This window comes from Delphinus delphis, chromosome 5 (genome assembly GCF_949987515.2).
Source record: "Delphinus delphis chromosome 5, mDelDel1.2, whole genome shotgun sequence".
In the NCBI taxonomy this organism is placed as follows: Eukaryota; Metazoa; Chordata; class Mammalia; order Artiodactyla; family Delphinidae; genus Delphinus; species Delphinus delphis.
This window is the reverse complement of record NC_082687.1, coordinates 103,531,952-103,556,100: the sequence shown is the minus strand read 5'-3', so window position 1 is coordinate 103,556,100 and position 24,149 is coordinate 103,531,952. Positions and strand designations below refer to the sequence as shown.

The 24,149-nt window shown below is 34.9% G+C and overlaps 1 protein-coding gene across 1 annotated transcript in view; it reads left to right on the top strand.

Annotated features, from left to right (window-relative positions):
• SLC9B1 (solute carrier family 9 member B1) overlaps positions 1 to 24,149 on the top strand; it is a 47,508-nt gene that overhangs the window by 6,787 nt on the left and 16,572 nt on the right. The window contains exons 3-5 of the mRNA XM_060011812.2: positions 12,520 to 12,690; positions 13,886 to 14,028; positions 15,102 to 15,229. Of these exons, the coding sequence (XP_059867795.1) occupies positions 12,520 to 12,690; positions 13,886 to 14,028; positions 15,102 to 15,229 (442 nt within the window). The remainder of the gene's footprint in view (positions 1 to 12,519; positions 12,691 to 13,885; positions 14,029 to 15,101; positions 15,230 to 24,149) is intronic.

Here is a 24,149-nt window from a genome sequence, read left to right as displayed (position 1 = left end):
CTGAAGAAAGAAATTTAAAAACTAAATAAGTGTATAGATTTTACACATTCATGGAAGACTCAATATTGTCAAGAAATTAGTTCATCTCAACTCGATCTATAGATTCAATGCAACTCCAATTAAAATCCCCACATGTTGTTTCATGGTGTCGACAAATTCATTCTAAAGTTTATATAGATATTGCAAAGACCAAGAATAACTAACACAATATTGAAGGAGAAAAATTCAAAATTGAAGAACTGACACTACTCCCGTACAAGACTTACTATAAACCTACAATAATCAAGAGAGTATAATTTGGTGAACAGGATGTAAATATATTAATGGAACAGAATAGAGAGCTCAGAAATAGATAAACATAGTCAGCTGAGCTTTGACAAAGGAGCAAAGGCAACCCAATGGAAGAAAGGTAGTCTGGTGCTAGATCTACTGGATATACACATGCAAAACAAATTAATCTAGATCAGACCTTATGCCCTTCATAAAAATTAACTCAAAGTGGAACATAGACCTAAGTGTAAAATGCAAAACTGTGAAACTCATAGAAGTTAACATAGGAGAAAATCTAGATGACCTTAGTTATGGTGATTACTTAAAAACAAAACAAAACAGGGAAGGCACAATCCATGAAAGAAATAATTGATTAGCTGAACTTATTTAACATTAAAAACTTCCACTCTGTGAAAGACAATGTCAAGAGAATGAGCACACAAGCCACAAACTGGGAGAAACTTTTACAAAACACACAACTGATAAAGAACTATCCAAAATATACCAAGAACTTTTAGAACTCAACAATAAGAAAACAGACAACCTGATTAAAAATGGGCAAAAGACCTTAAAAGGCACTTCACTGAAGAAAATATACAGATGGCAAATAAGCATATAAAAATGTTCTCAACATCATATGTCATTAGGGAATTGCAAATTAAAACAACAAAGTACCACTGCATATCCATTAGAATGGCCAGAAGTCCCAAACACTGACACCAGATGCTGGTGAAGATTTGGAGCAACAGGAACTCTCATTCATTGCTGCTAAGAATACAAAATAGTACAGCCAATTTGGAAGACAGTTTGGCAGTTTCTTACAAAACTAAATATACTCTAACCATATGATTCAGTAGTCACTCTCCTTGATATTATTTACACAAATGGGCTAAAAATTTATGCCCACAAAAACCTGCACACAAATGTTTATAGCAGCTTTGTCCATAACTGCCAAAATTGGGGGGCGGGGGGTGCTTACAATGTTGGTTGTATCATACTCCTGTTTTTTTCCCAAACTCTCCATCATCTCCTAAAATTTTTGTTGTTAATAGTACTTTATTGAATTATAGTCAACATACCACAAAGTACAAAGATCTTAAGTGTACACAGCTCAATGAATGTAGACAAATGTATACATTTGTCGAAAACCATTGCTCACATCAAGATAACATAGAAAGGTCTTGCAACAGTATGACTTTCTTTATCCCTCTTCTGCCCTTGTGCTAGATTTATCATATATTTTACTTCTACATTCTTATTATTTTTGCTTTAAAAAAACAAAAGTCTTTGTTTTAAGTTTTAAAAAAATTCCCTTATATTTGTTCACATGTTTACATTCTCTAGTTCTCTACATTTCTTTCTGGCAATCTGGGCTTCCATGTGGGATTCTTTCCCTTCAGCCTAAAAAACTTCCTTTAATGTTTCTTGTTGTGTAATTGTGCTAGTAATTAATTCTCTCAGCTTTTATTTGTCTGAAAATGTCTAATTTGGCCTTTTTAAAAATTGAAGTACATTTGACATATAACAGTTTCAGGTGCATAACATAATGATTCGATATTTGTAAATATTGCAAAATGATCACCACAATAAGTCAATCATTCATGGTTAAAAATTTTTTGTGTGATGAGAGCTTTTAAGATCTACTCTTAGCAACTTTCAAATATACAATACAGTGTTCCTAACTATAGTCACCATGCTGTACATTACTTCCTCATGACTTATTTTGTAACTGCAAGTTTGAACCTTTTGACCCCTTCACCCATTTACCCACCCTCTTACCCTCTGCCTCTGGCAACCGTCAGTCTGTTCTGTACATCCATGAACTTGATTTTTTTTTTAATTCCACATATAAGAGAGATTATATGGTATTTGTCTTTCTCTGTCTGACTTATTTCTCTTAGCATAGTGCCCTCAAGGTCAGTCCATCTATGTTGTAGCAAATGTCAAGATTTTCCTCCTTTTTTGTGGCTGAATAGTATTTCATTATATATACATATATATATATATATAGTACTATATATATATGTATATGTATCTACCATTTTTAATCCATTTATTCATTGATGAACATTTAAGGTGTTTCCATATCTTGGCTGTTGTAAATAATGTTGCTATGGACAGGGAGATGCTTACATCTTTTTGAATTAGTGTTTTCTTTGGAAAAATACCCAGAAGTAGAATTACTGGATCATATGGTAGTTCTAGTTTTAATTTTCAAGGAACCTCCATTCTGTTTTCCATAGTGGCTACATCAATATACATTCCCACTGACAGTGCATGAGGGTTCCTTTTTCTCCACATCCTTGCTAACATTTATTACTTGTGGTCTTTTTGACTATAGCCTTTCTAACAGGTGTGAGGTGTTATCTCATTGGGTTTTTTTTTTTTTTTTTTTTTTTTTTTTTTTTTTTTGCGGTCCGTGGGCCTCTCACTCTTGTGGCCTCTCCCGTTGAGGAGCACAGGCTCCGGACGCGCAGGCTCAGCGGCCATGGCTCACGAGCCTAGCCGCTTCGCGGCATGTGGGATCTTCCCGGACCGGGGCACAAACCCATGTCCCCTGCATTGGCAGGCGGACTCTCAACCACTGAACCACCAGGGAAGCCCCTCATTGGGGTTTTGATTTGCATTTCCCTGATGATTAGTGATGCTGAGCATCTTTTCGTGTACCTGTTTGCCATCTGTATGTCTTCTTTGGAAAAATGCCTATTCGGATCCTCTGCCCAATTTTTAATCGAATTGTTTGGGGTTTTTTTGCTATTGAGTTGTATGAGTTCATTGTATATTATGAACACTAACCACTTATCATATATATGGTATGCAAATATTTTCCATTTGGTAGGTCGCCTTTTCACTTTGTTGATGGTTTCCTTTGGTGTGCAGAAGCTTTTTAGTTTCATGTAGTCCACTCCCCACCACCTGCCCTTTTTTTTTTTACTTTTGCTGCCTTTGCTTTTGGTGTCAAATCCAAAAATTCATCACCAATATCAACACTTAATACCTATGTTTTCTTCCAAAAGTTTTATGATTTCAGTTCTTATCTTCAAGTCTTTAATCCATTTTGAGTTAATTTTTATGTATAGTGTAGATAGAGGTCCAGCTTCCTTCTTTTGCATGTGGCTGTTCAATTTTCCAAATACCATTTATTGAAAAGATTGTCCTTTCCCCATTGTATATTCTTGGCTCCTTTGTCATAAATTAGTTGACCATATATCAGTTTATTTCTGGACTCCAGAATAACAAATGACCCAGTGATCTATGTGTCTGTTTTTATGCTAATACCATACTATTTGATTACAATAACTTTGTAATATAGTTTGAAATCAGCACACATGATACCTCCTTTGTTCTTCTTTCTGACCTTTATTTTTGAAGTATATTTTTTGTTGGGTATAGACTTCAAGTTCACAGGCCCTATTTCCTTTAAGCCCTTTAAAGCTGTTCTTTCATTCTCTTTTGGCTTCCTTTATTTCCAATGACAAGCCAGCATAATTCTTATTGTTGTCCCTCTAAATGTAATTTGACTATATTTTCTGGATGATTTAAACTTTGTCTTTTCATCTTTGATTTCTACAGTTTAATTATAATGTGACTAGGCATACTGTTCCTTGTATTTATCCTGCTTAGGCTTCACTAGACTTTTTGGACCTGTGTATTGTCTTTCATCAATTTTGAAAAGTCATCTTCTCTTCAAATATTTATACTGCTCCATTCTCTCTCTCCTCTTCTTCTGGGACTTCAATTATACATATGTCACACCATTTCATATTGTTTCATAGGTTTTTTCTTTTTAAATTAATAGCATTTTAAAGCAATTTTTTTAGATTTACCTAAAATATGAGTGGTAAGTACAGAGAGTTTCCATTTAACCCTTTACCCCCTCATACACACATACAGTCTCCCCTATCACTAACACCTTACATTAGTGTGGTATATTTGTTACAATTGATAAACCAATATTATACATTATTATTAAAGTCCATAAATTACATTAGCGTTCACTCTTTGTGTTCTGCGGGTTTTGACATATTTATAATGATATGCATCCACCATTACAGTATCATACAGAATAGTTTCAGTGCCCTAAAAATTTCCTGTGCTCTAGCTATTCATTCCTCCCTCCTCCTGGAATCCCCTGGCAATCACTGATTTTTTTTTTTTTTTTTTTTTTTACTGTCTTCATAGTTTTATAAACTTTAAGAAGTCCTCTTTATTCCTGGAGACTTTCCTCCCAGAGACATCCTTTTCTGCTTCCACCTATGTGGCTGTTTTCTAGGTCTGTGGAAGACTGTCATCCTAGAGCTTCCTTTCAATGCCCTCTTGGTTTGGATCTACTGTTTCCAAGATTAAAATCCTTCATCTTTCCTGGTTTCCTCCTGGTTTTGCTAGCATACATCCTCAAGTAAGTGCCAAAAAAAAAAGATACATGACAGCTAAACTTTCAGAGACCTCACATATATGAAAATGTTTTTATTTTGCTCTCACATTTGATTAGTTGGGTATATAATTCTAGATTAGAAATAATTTTTCATAGAATTTTGAAAGGGTTTATCTGCTGTCTTCTAGTATCTAGAGTTGCTGCTAAGAAATAGTATATAAATCTGTTTATGATTCATTTGGAAATGGCTTTTTTCAAGGTATCTAGAAGATTTTAGCATCTTCTCTATGTCTTTGCTTTTGCAACATTTTACAGTGATAAGTGTAGGTATGGATCTTTTTTCATGCTTTGTATTGAGCATTTAGTTGACCTTTTCAACCTGAACACTAAGAAAGTTGCATATTATTTCCTTGATAATTTCCCCCCTCCCCTCCTTTTTTTTTCTTTATTCTCTTTTCTGGTCAGATATTGGATGACCTGGATTGGTTTTTATCTCATATTTACCACCACTTTATGCTGCTTTCTGTTCTAGGAGATTTCTTTACTTCATTTTCAGTTTTTCATTTTTCCAGTTTTTCATTTCAGCAATCATATTTATTTTATCTCCAAGAACGCTTTTTTGTTCTCTAATTGTTCCTTTCATATGGTATTCTATTCTTATTTTATGTAAATTCTCAGATCTCTGAGAATATAATTTAGAATTTTTGTTTTATTTCATTCTGGTCCCTAAATTATCGGTTTCTTCTGAGGAAAGTTTTTCAGTTTGTTTTGCTTGACTTTTCCTTTTCTTGCTGCTGGGTTTTGTTTTATGTTAATGATCCTCAGTTGTCTGATACTTAAGAAGGAAGGTCTCAATAGCTTATGCAGATATACTATGCTGTTGTGATGGTAGGACCTGTTGTCAGGTCCCCCCTCTGAGACCATCTTCTGCCTGGGACAGGGCAGGACAAAGCTTTATTGACTGATGGGCTTTAGTTTGTGGTGAATGGACATAGAGCTGACTATGAAGTTGTGGGCTTTTCACATGCCAGAATGAGTTGTTTTCACTCTGGAACTCCAACAATCACTCTTAAAGCTTTAGCTGTCCCTTAGGTAATCCATTCAATGACTAAAAGTATGATAAATGTTAGCAGTTTCTAAGCACAGGAATGGAGAGAGGAGTAGAGCTGCTGACTGATGCTGTTGTACCACATACAAACCCTTGATTAATTTCCCTTTTTTAGGCCCCTTTTCTCACTCCTTCCTTTAGCTGTATACTATTTCTAAGCTCAGATTTTCCTCCAGTTTCTATTGTCAAATGGATTTCTTTTGTAGGTACCTCGCATATTTAAGGCTGCAGCTTTCTCTACCTGTTTCCATCCTTCAACCTGGTCCTATCTGCTTTCACCTCCCGGAAGTGTGTGACAACAACTATCTCTTCTCCCCTAATTCTCTTCATGGTGATATGTTTTTTCCTTTTTATATTTCTATACTTTTATTTCAGTTAAGCTTTATATGCCCTGTCTGCCATCTTGAACTAGCTTGGTTTTGTTCTTATGTCCTTTTCTTCCTTCACTTAATCAAAACTCTCATTCATTTAGTTTATCAGCTCTCAGGTTGGTGTTGGGCAAGACAGCAAAAAGATTAATTTCAAACAATGTGCTTATTTATGCTAATAAATATCTGGTTAGTAAAATTTCATGAAATATTACTAACTTTAGGAAAAAATATATGAGGCAGAGAAAAATTTTGTAGCATTGCTGGAAGAAAGATGTTAGGAAGAATAGAACCCAAGAAATCATCATAGGTCCCTTACAGTAATTTTCTGCCTGAAGTAGTCTCCTCTTCACTTACATCCAGGTATAATTTTTTATTTCAGCTGTTAAAATGGGAGCTGGGAAACTACAGCCCATAGACCAAATCCAGTCCCCTACTTGTTTTATAAAGTTCTATTGTGCTAAAATGGCAAAGTTGGGTATTTGTAACAGAGGCCATATGACTCACAATGCCGAAAATATTTACTGTCTGATCCTTTACTGAAAAAAAATTTTGATCCATCTCCTAGAAGATCATTCCTGTACTATACCCCCTTTATTTCCTCTTTCAGGAATTGAGCTGCAATTTCATGAGTAACCTTACAGCCCAAATTTCTCTATCACCTCAGATATAATCTGGGTGGACACCATAAAATCAAAGAATCTTTGTATCTTAAATCAACTGAATTCCATCTTATTTTACTCCCTCTTCCCAGTAACATAGTAACTAAACTTGTTCTGTATACAGCACTCTTATTTTTTAAATAGCAAACATTTGATATTGGTCTATTTGGATTTTTCCTTCCTTCTTGAATCAGGTTTGGTAATTTATGTCTTTCTAGGAGTTTGTTTATTTCATCTAAGTTGTCTAATTTTTTAGCTTGAAGTTGTTTATAATATTTCCTTAACATTCTTTTAATTTCTGTAGGGTCTATAGTGATGTTTCCTCTTTCATTTCTGATTTTGGTGGTTTGTGTCTTCTCTCACTTTTCTTGGCCACTCTAGCTAAAAATTTATCCATTTTGTTGACTTTCTCAAATAATCAATTTTTTGTTTCATTGATTTTCTTTAGTGTTTTACTATTTTCTATTTTATTATTTTCTACTCCAATCTTTTTAATTTCATACATCCTGCTTACTTTTGATTTGGCTTTCTTATCTTTTTCTAACTTTCTAAGATAGATGTTGTGATTGTCAATTTTAGATTATTTATTTCCTTCTAATATATTTTTAAACCTATAAATTTCCCTCTACACACATCGCATTCCTTTAACATTGATATATTCTGTTTTCATTTTTATTCACTTTAAGACATGTTGTAATCCCCTTGTGTTTACCTCTTTGATTCATGATTACCATTTACATGATATATATTTTTTATCCTTTTATTTTTAGCCTGTTCATTTCACCTGAAGTGTGTTTCTTATAGACGCCATATCGTTGGATATTTTTTAAATCCACTATGACAATCTTTGCCTTTTGATTTTAGTCCATTCACATTTAACATAATTACTGATATGGTTAGACTTATGTCTACCATTGCATTATTTCTTATTTGTCATATCTTTTTATTTTTCTCTTCTTATTCTACTGCTTCTTTTGTTTTAACCAAGTATTTTTAGTGTATTATTTTAATTTCTCTGTTAATATTTTAGCTGTATTTTAGAGGCTTTAGTGTGAATGGTTTCTCTAGGAATTACCATAATCACCTTCAACTTTTTACAGCCTACTTCAGTTTAATATTGACATAATTTGGTATTATATAGCAGCTTTGAGCCAATATACCTCTATATACTATAAACTCAACAATATTTTGTTATTCTTATTGCTTTTAAAAATCTTAAGCTTTTTTAAAAAAAATTGAGATGAAATGAGAAAAACGTATACACAATCTTTTATACTTAGACATTTATTTATCATTTTCAGTGCCCTTTATTCTTTCTTATTGGTTCAAATTACCTTGTGTCATTTCCTTTCAACTTAAAGATTTTCTTTAGTATTTCTTCAGCAAAGATGAATTTTCTTTCTTTCTTTATTTATTTGTCTGAGAATGTCTTTATTTAAGCTTCATTTTGAAGGATGGTTTTACTGGGTATAGGATTCTTGATTGACAGTTTTTTTTTTTTTCTGTACTTCTGAAATGCCACTTTACTGCCTTCTGGCCTCCGTTTTTCCTGATGAAAATGTTGCTATTAATTGTATTATTGTCCCCATATGTAATAAGTCATTTCTCTTGCCACTCGCAAGATTTTTGCTTTGTCTTTGGCTGTCTCTGGTTTCATTAAATTTGGAAACTTGGACATTATATTTTCAAATATTTTCTCCCCCTTTATCTCTCTTCTCCTCCTGGGACTCCCCTTATGCATATGTTAATACTCTTGATGGTATTCCATTGCTATCTGAGGCTCTGTTTATGTTTTTCTTCATTCCTTTTTTCTTGTTGTTCTTCAGATTGATTAATCTCTCTTGATCTATTTTCAAGTTTGTTGATATTTTCTTTCACAAGCTCAAATATGCTGTTGAGACTCTCCAGTGAATTTTTCATTTCAGTTGTTGTATGTTTCAATTCTAGATTTTCTTTTATTAAAAAAATGGAAGTTGGCCTGCCTAAAGTTATGGAGCTGCATTAGATAATCTCTTATAATTTTTTAAATTCAATTTATTTAAACTAAAAACAAAAACAGTTCACCCATTTCTCCCATGCCCATTTTCATTTTAAAGTAAATTTTATCTCTTTATTGATATTCTCTATTAAATGGCACCTTTTTATCATATTTTAATTGTTTATACATATTTATAATAGCTGTTTTGAACACTTTGTAAATCCAACACCTGGACTCACTCAATATCTCTTGATTGCTTTTTTCCTGAGTATATATCATACTTTCATGTTTCTTTGCACATCTAGTAAATTTGGTTGAAAATTAAACATTTTAATTACACATTATTGCAACTTTGAATTCAGTTTTACTTTTTAGGGTTTTTGTTGTTATTATTATTGTTGTTTTGGTAATTCACATGTACTTAAACTGTGGATTTTAACCTGCCCCATGGTTTGCAGCAGCCAATGGTTCTTATCAGTTTTTTGTTTGTTTATTTTTTTGTTGTTAGCCTACCTTCCTAGCGGTTTCCCTTTTGTCTGCATAGCTTAGTAGTCACCTAATGATTTTCGAGTGACATAGTGTTCAGGCCAATAAGTCTTCCACCCTCTGCCAGGTGATCTGTAGGTGGGTTGAAGAATGCATTTAAAGTTCCTGCTAGTACTCAGATCTCACATCATTTTTCTCTTTTTGCCATACTCCTTGAGTCTTCCCTGCATTTGCATACTTGCCCAACTAGCCATGGATATGTAGAGAACTTATTTCAACCATTCAATACCTCTTTCATATCCAATATCTCCCAGTCACATTTTTGGCTGGTCTGCCACTTGCCTCAACTTGGACTGCAACCTCAAACTAGCAAAACTGCATGTTTTCTCTGTCCATTCCCAAACCAGTCTGCCACTTTTAGCCAGCAAGGTCATGGGTTTTCTGCCTCCACTCCATATCAAATCCACTCCACCTCCTCTGGCAGGAAAGCTGCTGGTTTTTACTTCCAACTCCATGCTGGTATAACTAGTTTTTCCCAGCTGAGCTGAAGTGGGGGAGAAGGGGGAGAAGAATGGTAGCAATCCCAAGCAGGAAGGCCTCAGACTTTCAGTGATCCTACCCAAAACTCTAGCATTTTTTTCAAGAATAACTGCTTCTCAATTTGATAACTGCCTTTGGTCAGTTTTCAAGGTCCTGAAATGGTTGCTTTTATTATTTTATACAGTTTTATATGTAGACTTTTTTATTGAAATAAACTGTCAACTTCTTCATGTTATCATTGTTGGAAATCCCATATCCAAGTTATTTTTATATCCCCTGATTTAGCAATTTTGATTGGGTATTTGTTATACAATCAAACACTTGTTTAGACCAACCTACATGTTTACAATTCTTTTTGTTCATTTTTCCTTCCTTTATAGTCCTATGTCCTTATTCCTAAAGCATATCTTCTAATAATTTTTCTGCCAGTAAAAATGGAATATATTCTTAGATATATTTGCTTGACAATATCTTTCATTTGTCCTTTTCTTGAATGATAGTTTAACTTGCTGCAGAATTCAACATTGGATATTTTATCTCTGTACTTTGAAGGCCTTATTTCATTATCTTCCAGCTTATGTTGTTGCTGTTGAGAATTGAGAATCTGCTCTAATGTTTATTTCTTTATGACTAATCTATATTTTTCCCTCTAGATTCTTTAAGGCATTATTTTTGTTTTTGCTGATCTGTAGTTTCTCAACATTGTGTCTAAGTATCTATTTATTTTTATTTAATCCTGGTGAGAATTTATTTTACTTCCTGTGTCCAAATCAATACAGAATTGATTATGATTTTAATCAATTCTATAAATTTGTTAAGCCAATTTTCTTCTCAAATATTGTCTCTTTTTCACTCTTTCTATTCTGTTTCTGAAATTACTATTAGATATATTTTACATCTTTTCCAAAATCTAAATATCTCATATTTTCCATCTCATTTTTCTTGTTATGCTACATTCTAGGTAATTTCCTCATATCTACCAGTTTACCATATTTCTCTTTTCAGTTGTATCTAGCCTGCTGTTTAAGGTATCTAGTGATTTTTTAAATTTCAGTAATTATTTATGGTTTCTTTCTAAATGTTGTATTTGAGTCTTTTACAATGCTTCCAGGTATTTCTTTTCTTATGTCTTAAGTATTTTTTTAATTGTGTTGAGTTTCTTTGAAAATACATATTTTATATTGTCTATCTACTGGTTCTGTTAGCTGAAGTTTTTGGATATCTAAGCCCATTCTTTGTTGTATCTATCAACTTTTGTTCATGGGGATTACTTCTTATTTTGTAAGTTTTTATTATAAATTCAGATTCAGTGGGGTTTTGTCTTTGAGACTTTATGCAGTCTGGAATCAAGAGTGTCTATTAGGGATATTTTGAACTAGCATCTACCAAGTGCCCTAGGGATAAGTTCCATGCGAAGGTACACTTTATGCCAAATTCAGGGTTTGGGGGTTCCTAAACCATACAAATCATGTAAATTTGAGCCCCAAACATAAGTTAGTTGAGGCCTGTATGAATTCTCAGAAGTGATTTTGCCACCCAGAGACCAGCTAAGACAAACAATCTGCTTTGTCTTCTCCCTTTGTCAGTAGAATGATAATTTCTGGTTCATTCTTTTAGTAAGAGTTCAGTCCTTTAAGTATTCCAATTTTGTGGAGTGGTTACAGTCAGAGAGGAGGGGACAAGAATCTTATTTCTAACTTCCTGCCTTGAGTTTGTCAAAATTCTCCTCTTTTACCCTTGACAGATTGGTGCCACCAAAAAGGAGTCACAGCTAAAGAATACACTTAAGCTGTTTCAAGGACCTGAAAAAAACATTACAAATTATGATTCATAGTAAATGAAGGTAGCTATTTAATTTGCAGATGGCAGTTTGCAGTATCACCTTCTGTCCTTTATAGAAATCTATGAATTCCCTCTGTGAGTCGGGACTTTCCTTAGTACCTAGTTGACAGAAATAATATGTCTACTACCTTATCATTACTCATCCTGTCCACCTCTACTTCCTATACATAATCTAAGATACTTTTCATTCTCTCAAAGACCAGGTTTACTTTTTTCTCAGCCTTTGTCCCCTTTAATAATTTACACCCAAACATCAACTGAGTTATCCTTTCAATACAAATACTTAGTCTGCTGCCATTAAAAAATGTGGCACACTGTTTGTGACCACCTAGAGGGGTGGGATAGGGAGGGTAGGAGGGAGGGAGACGCAAGTGGGAAGAGATATGGGGACATATGTATATGTATAACCGATTCACTTTGTTATAAAGCAGAAACTAACACACCATTGTAAAGCAATTATACTCCAATAAAGATGTTAAAAAAAAATGTGGCACACTTCCACTATGATCTTCAATAAATTTGAGAACTCATCACAACAAATCATATTCCTGGTGAAAAATCTACTTTAAAATATAAAATGAAGTAAATCTCTTCATATTGCCATGACATTTAAAAAATGTCATATATTATGAGAAAGCTTAGCACTTTAAAGGATTCACATATAGTTTAAAACTATTTTTTAATAAAAATACTTTTTTTTAGATTGACAAGGACTTTGGAATATATGTTAAACAGACATTTCTTTAACCACACTAGCAAGCAACATTAGTGTACATTATGTATCATTATATAGGATTGGCTATTAATATATTCGATGAAATCAAATTCCTCTCACATGTATATATCTATGTCTAGGTAGATATATAGACATGCACTTTTTTATATTTCAGGAGCTATACTTTTTATGGTATGGTGTGTAACCTGGTCATTCTCAGGCCCTGAAGTTCTTCCTGGTGGAAGTTTATTTGGACTGTTAATTATCTTTTATGGTGCTGTTATTGGTGGGAAACTTTTGGAAAACATTAGAATACCTTCAGTGCCTCAACTTCCCCCTGTTCTTGGTAAGTGAATAATTAGCTCTCCTTTTTTTGTCATTGACCACATGTAAATTATGACTATGTTCTAGTCAGAGTAGATATAATTTAGAACTATTTCAATGTAATATGATCTATATAGCTTTTTTATATGTGTACTTATTATATATGTGTAAATATAGCTTGTTTATAGAAGTATTTATTCTCTATACACACACAGATTTTTCCTGAAATATATTTTAAAATACTTTAAATATACTCAGTATATGATTCTTGGTGCTTTATCATTTAATAGGACATTTTTTACTTAACTTTACATATATTGTAGAAAAGGAAAAATTTGAAAAAAACTGAATTTTTCTGTAGATAACCTAATTCAAATACAATTACAAGGTTCAAATGTTATAGTGACTAGGGCACCAAAAGGTTTATAGTTTTGGGGTGAGCTGTTTGAGCATCTCCACTATGTATATTCATCAGTGCATCATCTGCCTAAACAATGGTACCCCCTATTTCTTCATCACCATTATTATAATTCTCCAGGTAGAGGAAAATTAGTGGAAGAACTTCTATCAGAGGTGTATTATATCTTCTAAGTATTCAATACATTCAAATATTTAGTTACTGTCAATAGAGGTAATCACTCTCGCTTATCTCTAACACCCTTTCTGTGTTCATAACACCCATTCAGCACCTGCCAAGTATTTACTGAATCTTTTCTCCTCCTCTCCAAAACTTCCACTTTTGTCCTAGCTCAGCCTCTTTGTTTCTAACCATTCCATGCACTATGGCAGAGCCTTCTATCTGGTCTCTCCTTCAGTTTTATGTCTATCTAATTTGCCAAGACCATCACATAGAAAATACAAGACTCATTATCTCACTTCCTGCCTAAAACTTTCCCATGGTGCCTTACTCTGCCAAAACAGGGGAGGGTAGAGGGTAGGGGTAGCTTTCCATGATCTGGCCCCTCCAGCCCATTCCCCACTCCCATCCTAGTCCTTTATGTTCCAGCAATACGGAATTACTTGTTGCACCCCATTGCCATATATCATTTCTTATATCCATTCCTTCATTTATGCTGTTTCCTCTACTTGCATGTAACCTGCCCTTCACCAAAGTAGCGAGAGACATAGTGTGTTTGAAGAAGGGAAATTAAACATTTCTGTTTTCTCTCTTGGGAAAATGAACTGAATCAGACATGGTTTATTTTCTTTCTTCTAAGGGATGTTACTGGCTGGTTTTACCGTTAGGAATGTTCCATTCCTCAGTGATCACGTCTGTATTAGTAGCACAATGTCTTCAACTTTAAGAAACACTGCCCTTACCATTATTCTATTGCAAGCTGGGCTTGGACTCGATCCACAGGTAGATTTCCAATTATACCTTGAGTATAGTTATTTTCTATATTAGAGGCTGGTGGAAAAGAAAAAGAGGCAGAATTTTTCTTACAGCTGTTCCAGGTAGAGCAAAGCTAAGACAAAGAACAAAGATTTTGCAGAAACATTGACACCTTAATTTCTACTGCTGGATATATTACTGATATGAAGATAAATCTCTGTGATATAAGATCTCTATTGGAGATAATCTTTAATTATTTACATAGAGATAAATGTCCCGTATGCAACATTTGTATCATTTGAGAGTTGTGGCTCGTCTGTGGAGAACTGTTTATTTTTCTGTTAACAAAGGATAAGGTCATCCTGTAAAAGGTTATTGCTTTTGTTTTGTTTTCTCAGAATGATTAAGAATTTCAATAATATTATTGTTTCATGAATTTTTCCCACAGAACTTGTTCCTGATTATCTTTACATTTTTGTAAAAGCTAATCTTTTCAAATATTTCTTTAAATATTACTGTCTAGGGATCATAAATCTATTGGGGTTTTTAAAGATGGATATTCATGAATATACCAGCTATTCAGGATATAACAAATGTGGCAAATATATAAGACTGGTGGAAGTATCTTAAGAGCATAAATAATTATAGACAGTGATAATTTATTGTATTATCCGGTAGAAAATTTGAACCAATAAGAAAATTTAAAAGTTTTCCCTTTCAGTTAATTATGCAGTTTTTAAGTGATTTTCTCTTTTGGCATAATTATTACCGCTAATCAAACAGTTCATCCCTACAAGTTAACTGATGGAGATCCCTAAGATTCTACAGGATACTTTCATTATACTATTTACTAGGAAGATTAAGGGAGGTAGAAATAGTTATTTAATCACAGAGAAATGGGTCTTTTTTAATAATTAAAATACAAGTGTTTTATAAACTATGAAATAGTTTATAATCCAATATATGATGACATATAAAATGAGCTGCATTAGCATTTAAAGCCCAATGTGATATCTGGAATGTATTTCAATATTTGCTTAAAATAATTTTCTTATTGGCCAGTATACATTTGTCTAAATGTGACTATGTTTATATTTCAGGCTTTGAAGCATTTGAAAGGAGTTTGTTTAAGATTGTCTATGGGTCCATGCCTCATAGAGGCATGTTCAACTGCTGTTGTTTCCCACTTCCTTATGAATTTTCCCTGGCAATGGGGATTTCTATTAGGGTAACTTTTTCTCATTTTTCTCTATGAAAATATTCAGTTAAAATTCTTGGTTTTAAATTATTGAAATATTCAGAATATTGTATAGACAAGCTTATCATTAAAATTATTTTCACAATGGTAGAAAATCTTGGAAATCAGTTGGTCAGAAACAGAGCCATGTCCTATATCTACTATATCCTTAACAAATATTCATAGTCTCTAAATGCTTAATGCCAAGATAGTTCACGTTATCAGTTTATTTTTTCCTCCTATACTGTAATCTATCTCTATTTTTAACCTATCTAATGACTTCTTCCTTATATACCATATGTACATAGATATAAAATCTGTATCTATAGTATGTAATATATGTATTATATATGAAAGATATTTTGTATAGATATAGATATTATAACAAAAAACAGCAAACACTATTTTCCTAGATCCAATGTCCCAACTATTATTATCCACCATCCATTTCCCTTCATGTCCAAATTCCTCAGAATAATAGTCTATAATCATTATCTCTATATCCTGAGCTTCTTTTCATTTTTCAATCCATTTAACTTTTGCCTCCACTTATCCATTCCAGTGGATGCCATGTGCATTTCTAAAAGATAAGGGCATTCTCTAACTAAATTAACAACAATTTCTTATTATCCTTAGGTGATTTTTAAAAAAATTTTGATCTACTCAATATTTGGTGGAATCTTTGAATCAGTCAAAGGATTGTGTATCCATTTTTTGTCCAGGTCTTGAATATATCTTTTATCTATCCTCAGTTTTCTTTTATTATGTCCTTTTGTAACTCCCCCCTCCATATCTATTAAGTTTTTCTTTATACTTCTCATCTGCTTGCCTTTGCAGTACACACTGGAAAATTTTCTCTGCTCAGTTCTCTAGCTTATTAACTCACTCTACAGTTATGTCCCTATCACCTATTTATTTATTTAACTTTGGCAATTAATTGTTTATTTCTAAGGACAATAGTTAAATGTTATGAACAGATAGAGTATACTTTCATGATTCTGAGGATATTTAGTTATTCTGAAGTCATGTTCTTGTTGTTCTCTTTTTAATATATCTCTTTCCTTGGGTATAAATTATTCCATTTGATGAACATGGTGCCTCAATTCAAAGTGTTGGCTTTCCCCAAATATTTGGTGATACTTTAATGGGTACTCATTTTTTTAATTGAAACTTCCTATTAACCTGTGCTTTGTTTTATCTGTTTGCTATTGCCTTCTTGCAGGAAATAGGCCAGTCATGCTACCAAGCAAGTTTCCTTAGAAGCTGAGGCTGAGATTAAGATTTTTCTTTGGCCACACCTCGTGGCTTGTGGGATCTTAGTTCCCCACCCAGAAATTGCCACAGCAGTGAAAGTGCCAAGTCCTAACCACTGGACTCCCAGGGAATTCCCTAAGATTCTTATGCAAATGATTTATTAAGGGAGCTCTCAGTAGAAACCTCTGAGTGAAGAAAGACAGATAGGAGTGTGGGAAAAGTCAGTGGTTCCAAAACTTTGCTACCCATTAAAATCACCTGGGGAGTTTTTGAAAATCCCAGAAATTAGAGGAGTGATGTCAGCAAGATGGCAGAATAGGAAACTCCAGGCTCACTTTCCCACATGGAGACACTCTCATAACAATATGAGGACCAGATTACCTTTATGGTAACTCCAGAACCACTTTAGAGCTTATATGTAGCATTCCATGCAAGCACAGTGCCAAGAAGAGGCACAATGGAGCAATTAGAACATTCCATTGCACTTACCCCCCATACCCCATGTCCCTCCTACAGAGCAAGGGCAATCAGGAGGAAACTCCCAACTTTTGAGTTCTCCCTCAGGAGGAAAAGAAAAAGCTGGAACATGCGTCTTATATTCTGGCTTTTAAAGAGGCTGCCCAAGGCACTGGTTTCTGTCTCATCTGACTTGGAACATTGACAGAAAAGAGAGTGGCACATTTTAGATGCCCGAGGTCCACTGAGAACAAAGGTGAGTCTTGTGCATTGCTTTACTCCAGAGATATTGATTGCAGTACTGCTGATAGATACCTGGGGTTACTCTGGAGTAGGAAAAAGCCAAAGTCCAGCTGGAGATAAATGCACCAAAGCCTGGAGAAGACACATTCCAGAAAGGTTTGAGAGACTCCCAGAATCGTTAGCTGGGATGATTGGTCTTTCCCTAGTGAAGAATTTCATAAAGACCAGGCGAGGTGGCTGTTTTTTCAAATATCCAATTTCCAACAAAAGATAACAAGGCATACAAAGAAACAGGGACTCAGGGCTCAATCAAAGGAACAAAATAAAATTCCAGAAACCAACCCTAAACAAATGGAAACGTATTACTCAACAAAGAATTCAAAATAACCATCATAAAGATGCTCAGTGAGCTCAAAGATGTTGCAGACATCTAAAAGAAACCAGGAAAATGATGCATGAACAAAGTGAGAATACCAACAAGGACATAGAAGCTATGAAAAAAAGAACCAAAAATAAATGCTGGAGCTGTAGAATATGATAACTTGAAAAATTCACTAGAGGGGATCAATAGGAGACTGGATTGGCTGAAAAAAAAGAATCTGAACTTGAAGACAGGTTATTTGAAATTATAGAATCATTGGAGCAAAAAAAAAGCAAGGAAAGTGAAGAGATCCTAAGGGACTTGTGGGATGCCATTTAATGGGCCAACCTATGCATTATGGGAGTTTCAGAAAGAGAAGAGAGAAATAAATGGTCAGAAATCCTATTTGAAGAAATAATGGGCCAAAACCTCCAAATTTGAGGAAGGAAATGGACATACAAATTCAAGATGATCAAAAAACTCCCATTAAGATAAAACCAAAGAAACCTACACTGAAACACATTGTACTCAAGCTGTCAAAAGTCACAGAAAGTGAGAATCTTAAAAACAACAAGAGAAAAGCAAGAGCTCCCTGAAGATAAAAGTTGGATTTTTCAGTGGAAACCTTGCAGGCCAGAAGGGAATGGGATGATACATCCAAAATGCTGAAAGGAAAAAAAATGGCCAACCAAGAATACTGTATCTAGCAAACCACATGTAAAAACTTCATGACGTTGAATTTGACAATGATTTCTTGGATATGACACTAAAAGCATAGGCAACAAAAGCCAAACTAGGTGGGACTGCATAAAACTTAAAAACTTCTGCACAGCAAAGGAAACAATTAACAAAGTGAAAAGGCAACACACAGAATGGGAGAAAATAATTGCAAACCATATATCTGAAAAGAGATCAATATTCAGAGTATGTAAAGAACTCCTACAACTCAACAAATTTTAAAAAATAACTAAATATTGGGCAAGGGATTTGAATAGACATTTCTATAAAGGACATATACAAATGGCCAAAAAGCATCTGAAAGTACTCAACATTTATAATCATTAGAAAAATGCAAATCAAAACCACAATGAGATAACACCTCATACCCATTAGGATGGTTACCTTTTTTAAAAAGCTAGAAAATAACAAGTGCTGACACAGACGTGGAGAAATTGGAACATTCGTGCACTGCTTTTGGGAACATAAAATGGACAGCTGCTATGGAAAATAGTTTGGAGTTTCCTCAAAAAAACTGAAAGTAAAATTACCATTTAATCCAATAATGCCACTTCTGTGTATATATCCAAAACAACTGAAAGTAGGATCTCAAAGAGATATTTGCACGCCCATGTTCATTGCAACATAATTCACAATAGCCAAGAGGTAGAGGCAGCCCAAATATCCATGGACAGATGAATGGATAAAGAAAATGTGGGATACACACACACACACACACACACACACACACACACACACACACAGAGAGAGAGAGGAATATTATTCAGCTGTAAAAAAGAAGGAAATCCTGTCTCATTCTACAGCATGAATAAACCTTGAGGACATTATGTTGAGTGAAATAAGCCAGGACAAATACTGTATGATTCCACTGATATGTCTAGAGTAGTCAAAATCATGTTAACAGAAAGTAGAATGGTGGTTGTCAGGGACTTGGGTGAGGGGGAAAAGGGTGTTGCTCAATGAGTATAGAGTTTCGGTTTTGCAAGATGAAAAAGTTCTAAGTATATGTTACACAACAATGTGAATATCATTTGCACTACTGAACTGTACACTTAAAAATAATTTTATATTATGTATTTTTTACAACAATTAAAAAACTTTACAATATCCCAGTATTCATGTCAAACTTCATTCTAGATCAGATCAGAATGTCTTGGAATGTGAATCCAGGCATCCATATTTTTTAAAGATCCCAAGTACATGGTAAGATCACTGTCAGTGATCCCTGCTTTCTGATATTTAAACTTCTGTTTAAATGTGGGCTGGACTTACTGACTTGCTTCCAATGGACAGAATACCGCAGAAGTGATAGGATATTTCTTCTAAGAAGATTAGGTCATAAGAAGACAATGACTTCTGTCTTCCTTGTTCTCTCTTGCACTCTCTTTAATTGCTTGTCTTGGGGGAAGACAGCTGCCATGTTGCGAGCAGCCTTGCAGAGAAGCCCTCATGGCAAGAGGCTGAACCTATCAATGGCCATGTGAGTAAACTTGAAAGCAGATCTTCTCCCATCCACCTCATGAGAGACCTTGGGTAGGAAGAGGCATACAGCTAAGCCATACCCAGACTCCTGACCCACAGAAGTTGTGAGATAATAAATGTGTGTTGTTTTAAGCTTCTAAGTTTGGGCATGATTTGTTAAGCAGCAACAGATAAATAGGTGGTTCCAATGTGCAGTAAAGTTCAGGAACCACTGAACTGGGCAAATATGTGTTTTCAGAGAATTCTAGGTTCTTCTTGAGTCCCTAGGGAAATCTTGATTATAAACTGCACCAGAGAGGTTGTACAGCCAGAGGCATAGAAGCTAAACTGTTAGACCCTCACATCAGTCAGTCATTGGCAGGAGCTGTCTGGAAGGGGGAAGTGGTGAACTTCCTTAGCATCCACAGGTAAGCTCTTGTTATCAGGGCAAGGCTCCCAGAAAGCTGCAGTTGTCAGTGGTTAGCAGGCAACAAGCAGCAGCTGGGGCACAGGTACACTGGCCCGGCAAATGGGTTCTGGTGGGGACCACGCGCATCACTACTGCAGCATTTAGAAGGTGAATGTGGAAGAGACAAGGCAACGTTCTGGATGGGATATACGAACAGAAGGTATTCTGAGCAGGAATTTCCCCATTCCTCAGGGGTGTCATCAACCACCCCAGAAATTTTCTCATTTGCCTTTGTGACTTAGGTGCCCACACTCATTTTTCCTTCTTTTGGGCAGATGTCTTCCTTACTGACTTGTTCAAGAGGTAGGAATGGTGTGGAGACTACATCTGACGGGCCATTCTTATGGTGGTACTCTAAGTAATTACCATTTGATTTCCTCAGAGGTGCCTCCTACTCCCAGGATCTGCCTTCTGGGCTTGGGACATTTTTAGGAGTACACCATATCTTCTGTAGCAATCTTATACGCTTTTTGGCTTATGATTTCCTTTCTCAATCCTAAACTGTCTGTCTCTAATCTTCCTGTATACACTTAGTTTCTTGTCCATTGAGGATTCCTCTTTTGTCTTCTAGCTAGGTTATGGATTTTCCTATTATTTTCTTTTCTTTTTTAAAAATAATATATATTTAATAAAATTAGGGTTGTATCATACATGCTGGGGTTTTTTGTTTGAATTTCAAAATTGTATTAAATATCACAATTCTAATAATTAAATATTAAAATGACAAAATTAAATAGGAAATAATTTTGAATCTTAAATAGTAGTCCACGTTTACTTAGAGGAGGATGAGGAGGTAGTTTGAATTTTTTTTCCCACCCCCCCACGGCTTTCCCCCCTTGGTGTCCATACGTTTGTTCTCTACATCTGTGTCTCAACTTCTGCCCTGCAAACCGGTTCATCTGTGCCATTTTTCTAGGTTCTACATACATACGTTAATATACGATATTTGGTTTTTTCTTTATGACTTACTTCATTCTGTTTGAGTCTCTAGATCCATCCATGTCTCAAAAATGATCCAATTTCATTCCTTTTTATAGCTGAGTAATATTTCATTGTATATATGTACCACATCTTCTTTATTCATTCATCTGTCGATGGGCATTTAGGTTGCTTCCATGACCTGGCTATTATAAATAGTGCTGCAATGAACAATGGGGTGCATGTGTCTTTTTGAATTATGGTTTTCTCTGGGTATATGCCCAGTAGTGGGATTGCTGGATCATATGGTAATTCAATTTTTAGCTTTTTAAGGAACCTCCATACTGTTCTCCATAGTGGCTGTATCAATTTACATTCTCACCAACAGTGCAAGAGGGTTCCCTTTTCTCCACACCCTCTCCAGCATTTGTTGTTTGTAGATTTTCTGATGATGCCTATTCTAACTGGTGTGAGGTGATACCTCATTGTAGTTTTGATTTGCATTTCTCTAATAATTAGTGATGTTGAGCAGCTTTTCATGTGCTTCTTGGCCATCTGTATGTCTTCTTTGGAGAAATGTCTATTTAAGTCTTCTGCCCATTTTTGGATTGGGTTGTTTGTTTCTTTAATATTGAGCTGCATGAGCTGTTTATATATCTTGGAGATTAATCCTTTGTCCGTTGATTTGTTTGCAAATATTTTCTCCCATTCTGAGGGTTGTCTTTTTTTTTTTTAACATCTTTATTGGAGTATAATTGCTTTACAATGGCGTGTTAGTTTCTGCTTTATAACAAAGTGAATCAGTTATACATATACATATGTTCCCATACCTCTTCCCTCTTGCGTCTCCCTCCCTCCCACCCCTCTAGGTGGTCACAAACCACCTAGCTGATCTCCATGTGCTATGTGGCTACTTCCCACTAGCTACCTATTTTACGTTTGGTAGTGCATATATGTCCATGCCACTCTCTCACTTTGTCACAGCTTACCCTTCCCCCTCCCCATATCCTCAAGTCCATGCTCTAGTAGGCCTGTGTCTTTATTCCTTCTTACCCCTAGGTTCTTCATGGCCTTTTTTTTTTTCTTAGATTCCATACATATGTGTTAGCATATGGTATTTGGTTTTCTCTTTCTGACCTACTTCACTCTGTATGACAGACTCTAGGTCCATCCACTCCACTACAAATAACTCAATTTCGTTTCTTTTTATGGCTGAGTAATATTCCATTGTATATATGTGCCACATCTTCTTTATCCATTCATCTGTTGATGGACAGTTAGGTTGCTTCCATATCCTGACTGTTGTAAGTAGAGCTGCAGTGAACATTTTGGTACATGACTCTTTTTCAATTATGGTTTTCTCAGGGTATATGCCCAGTAGTGGGATTGCTGGGTCGTATGATAGTTCTATTTGTAGTTTTTTAAGGAACCTCCATACTGTTCTCCATAGTGGCTGTATCAATTTACATTCCCACCGATAGTGCAAGAGTGTTCCCTTTTCTCCACACCCTCTCTAGCATTTATTGTTTATAGATTTTTTGATGATGGCCATTCTGACCGGTGTGAGATGATATCTCATTGTAGTTTTGATTTGCATTTCTCTAATGATTAATGATGTTGAGCATTCTTTCATGTGTTTGTTGGCAATCTGTATATCTTCTTCAGAGAAATGTCTATTTAGGTCTTCTGCCCATTTTTGGATTGGGTTGTTTGTTTTTTTGTTATTGAGCTGCATGAGCTGCTTGTAAATTTTGTAGATTAATCCTTTGTCAGTTGCTTCATTTGCAAATATTTTCTCCCATTCTGAGGGTTGTCTTTTAGTCTTGTTTATTTTTGTTTTTATTTCCATTTCTCTAGGAAGTGGGTCAAAAAGGATCTTGCTGTGATTTATGTCATAGAGTGTTCTGCCTATGTTTTCCTCTAAGAGCTTGATAGTGTCTGACCTTACATTTAGGTCTTTAATCCATTTTGAGTTTATTTTTATATATGGTGTTAGGGAGTGTTCTAATTTCAGCCTTTTACATGTAGCTGTCCAGTTTTCCCAGCACCACTTATTGAAGAGACTGTCTTTTCTCCATTGTATATCCTTGCCTCCTTTGTCATAGATTAGTTGACCATAGGTGTGTGGGTTTCTCTGGGCTTTCTATCTTATTCCATTGATCTCTGTTTCTGTTTTTGTGCCAGTACCATATTGTCTTGATTACTGTAGCTTTGTAGTATAGTCTGAAGTCAGGGAGTCTGATTCCTCCAGCTCCGTTTTTTCCCCTCAAGACTGCTTTGGCTATTCGGGGTATTTTGTGTCTCCATACAAATTTTAAGATTTTTTGCTCTAGTTCCATAAAAACTGCTATTGGTAATTTGATAGGGATTGCATTGAATCCGTAGATTGCTTTGGGTAGTATAGTCATTTTCACAATATTGATTCTTCCAATCCAAGAACATGGTATATCTCTCCATCTGTTGGTATCATCTTTACTTTCTTTCATCAGTGTCTTAAAGTTTTCTGCATACAGGTCTTTTGTCTCCCTAGATAGGTTTACTCCTAGGTATTTTATTCTTTTTGTTGCAGTGGTAAATGGGAGTGTTTCCTTAATTTCTCTTTCAGATTTTTCATCATTACTGTATAGGAATGCAAGAGATTTCTGTGGATTAATTTGCATTCTGCAACTTTACCAGATTCATTGATTAGCTCTAGTAGTTTTCTGGTGGCATCTTTAGGATTCTCTATGTATATTATCATGTCATCTGCAAACAGTGACAGTTTTACTTCTTCTTTTCCAACTTGTATTCCTTTTATTTCTTTTTCTTCTCTGATTGCCGTGGCTAGGACTTCCAAAACTATGTTGAATAATAGTGGTGAGAGTGGACATCCTTGTCTTGTTCCTGATCTTAGAGGAAATGCTTTCAGTTTTTCACCATTGAGAATGATGTTTGCTAAGGGTTTGTCTTATATGGCCTTTATTATGTTGAGGTAGGTTCCCTCTATGCCCACTTTCTGGAGAGTTTTTATC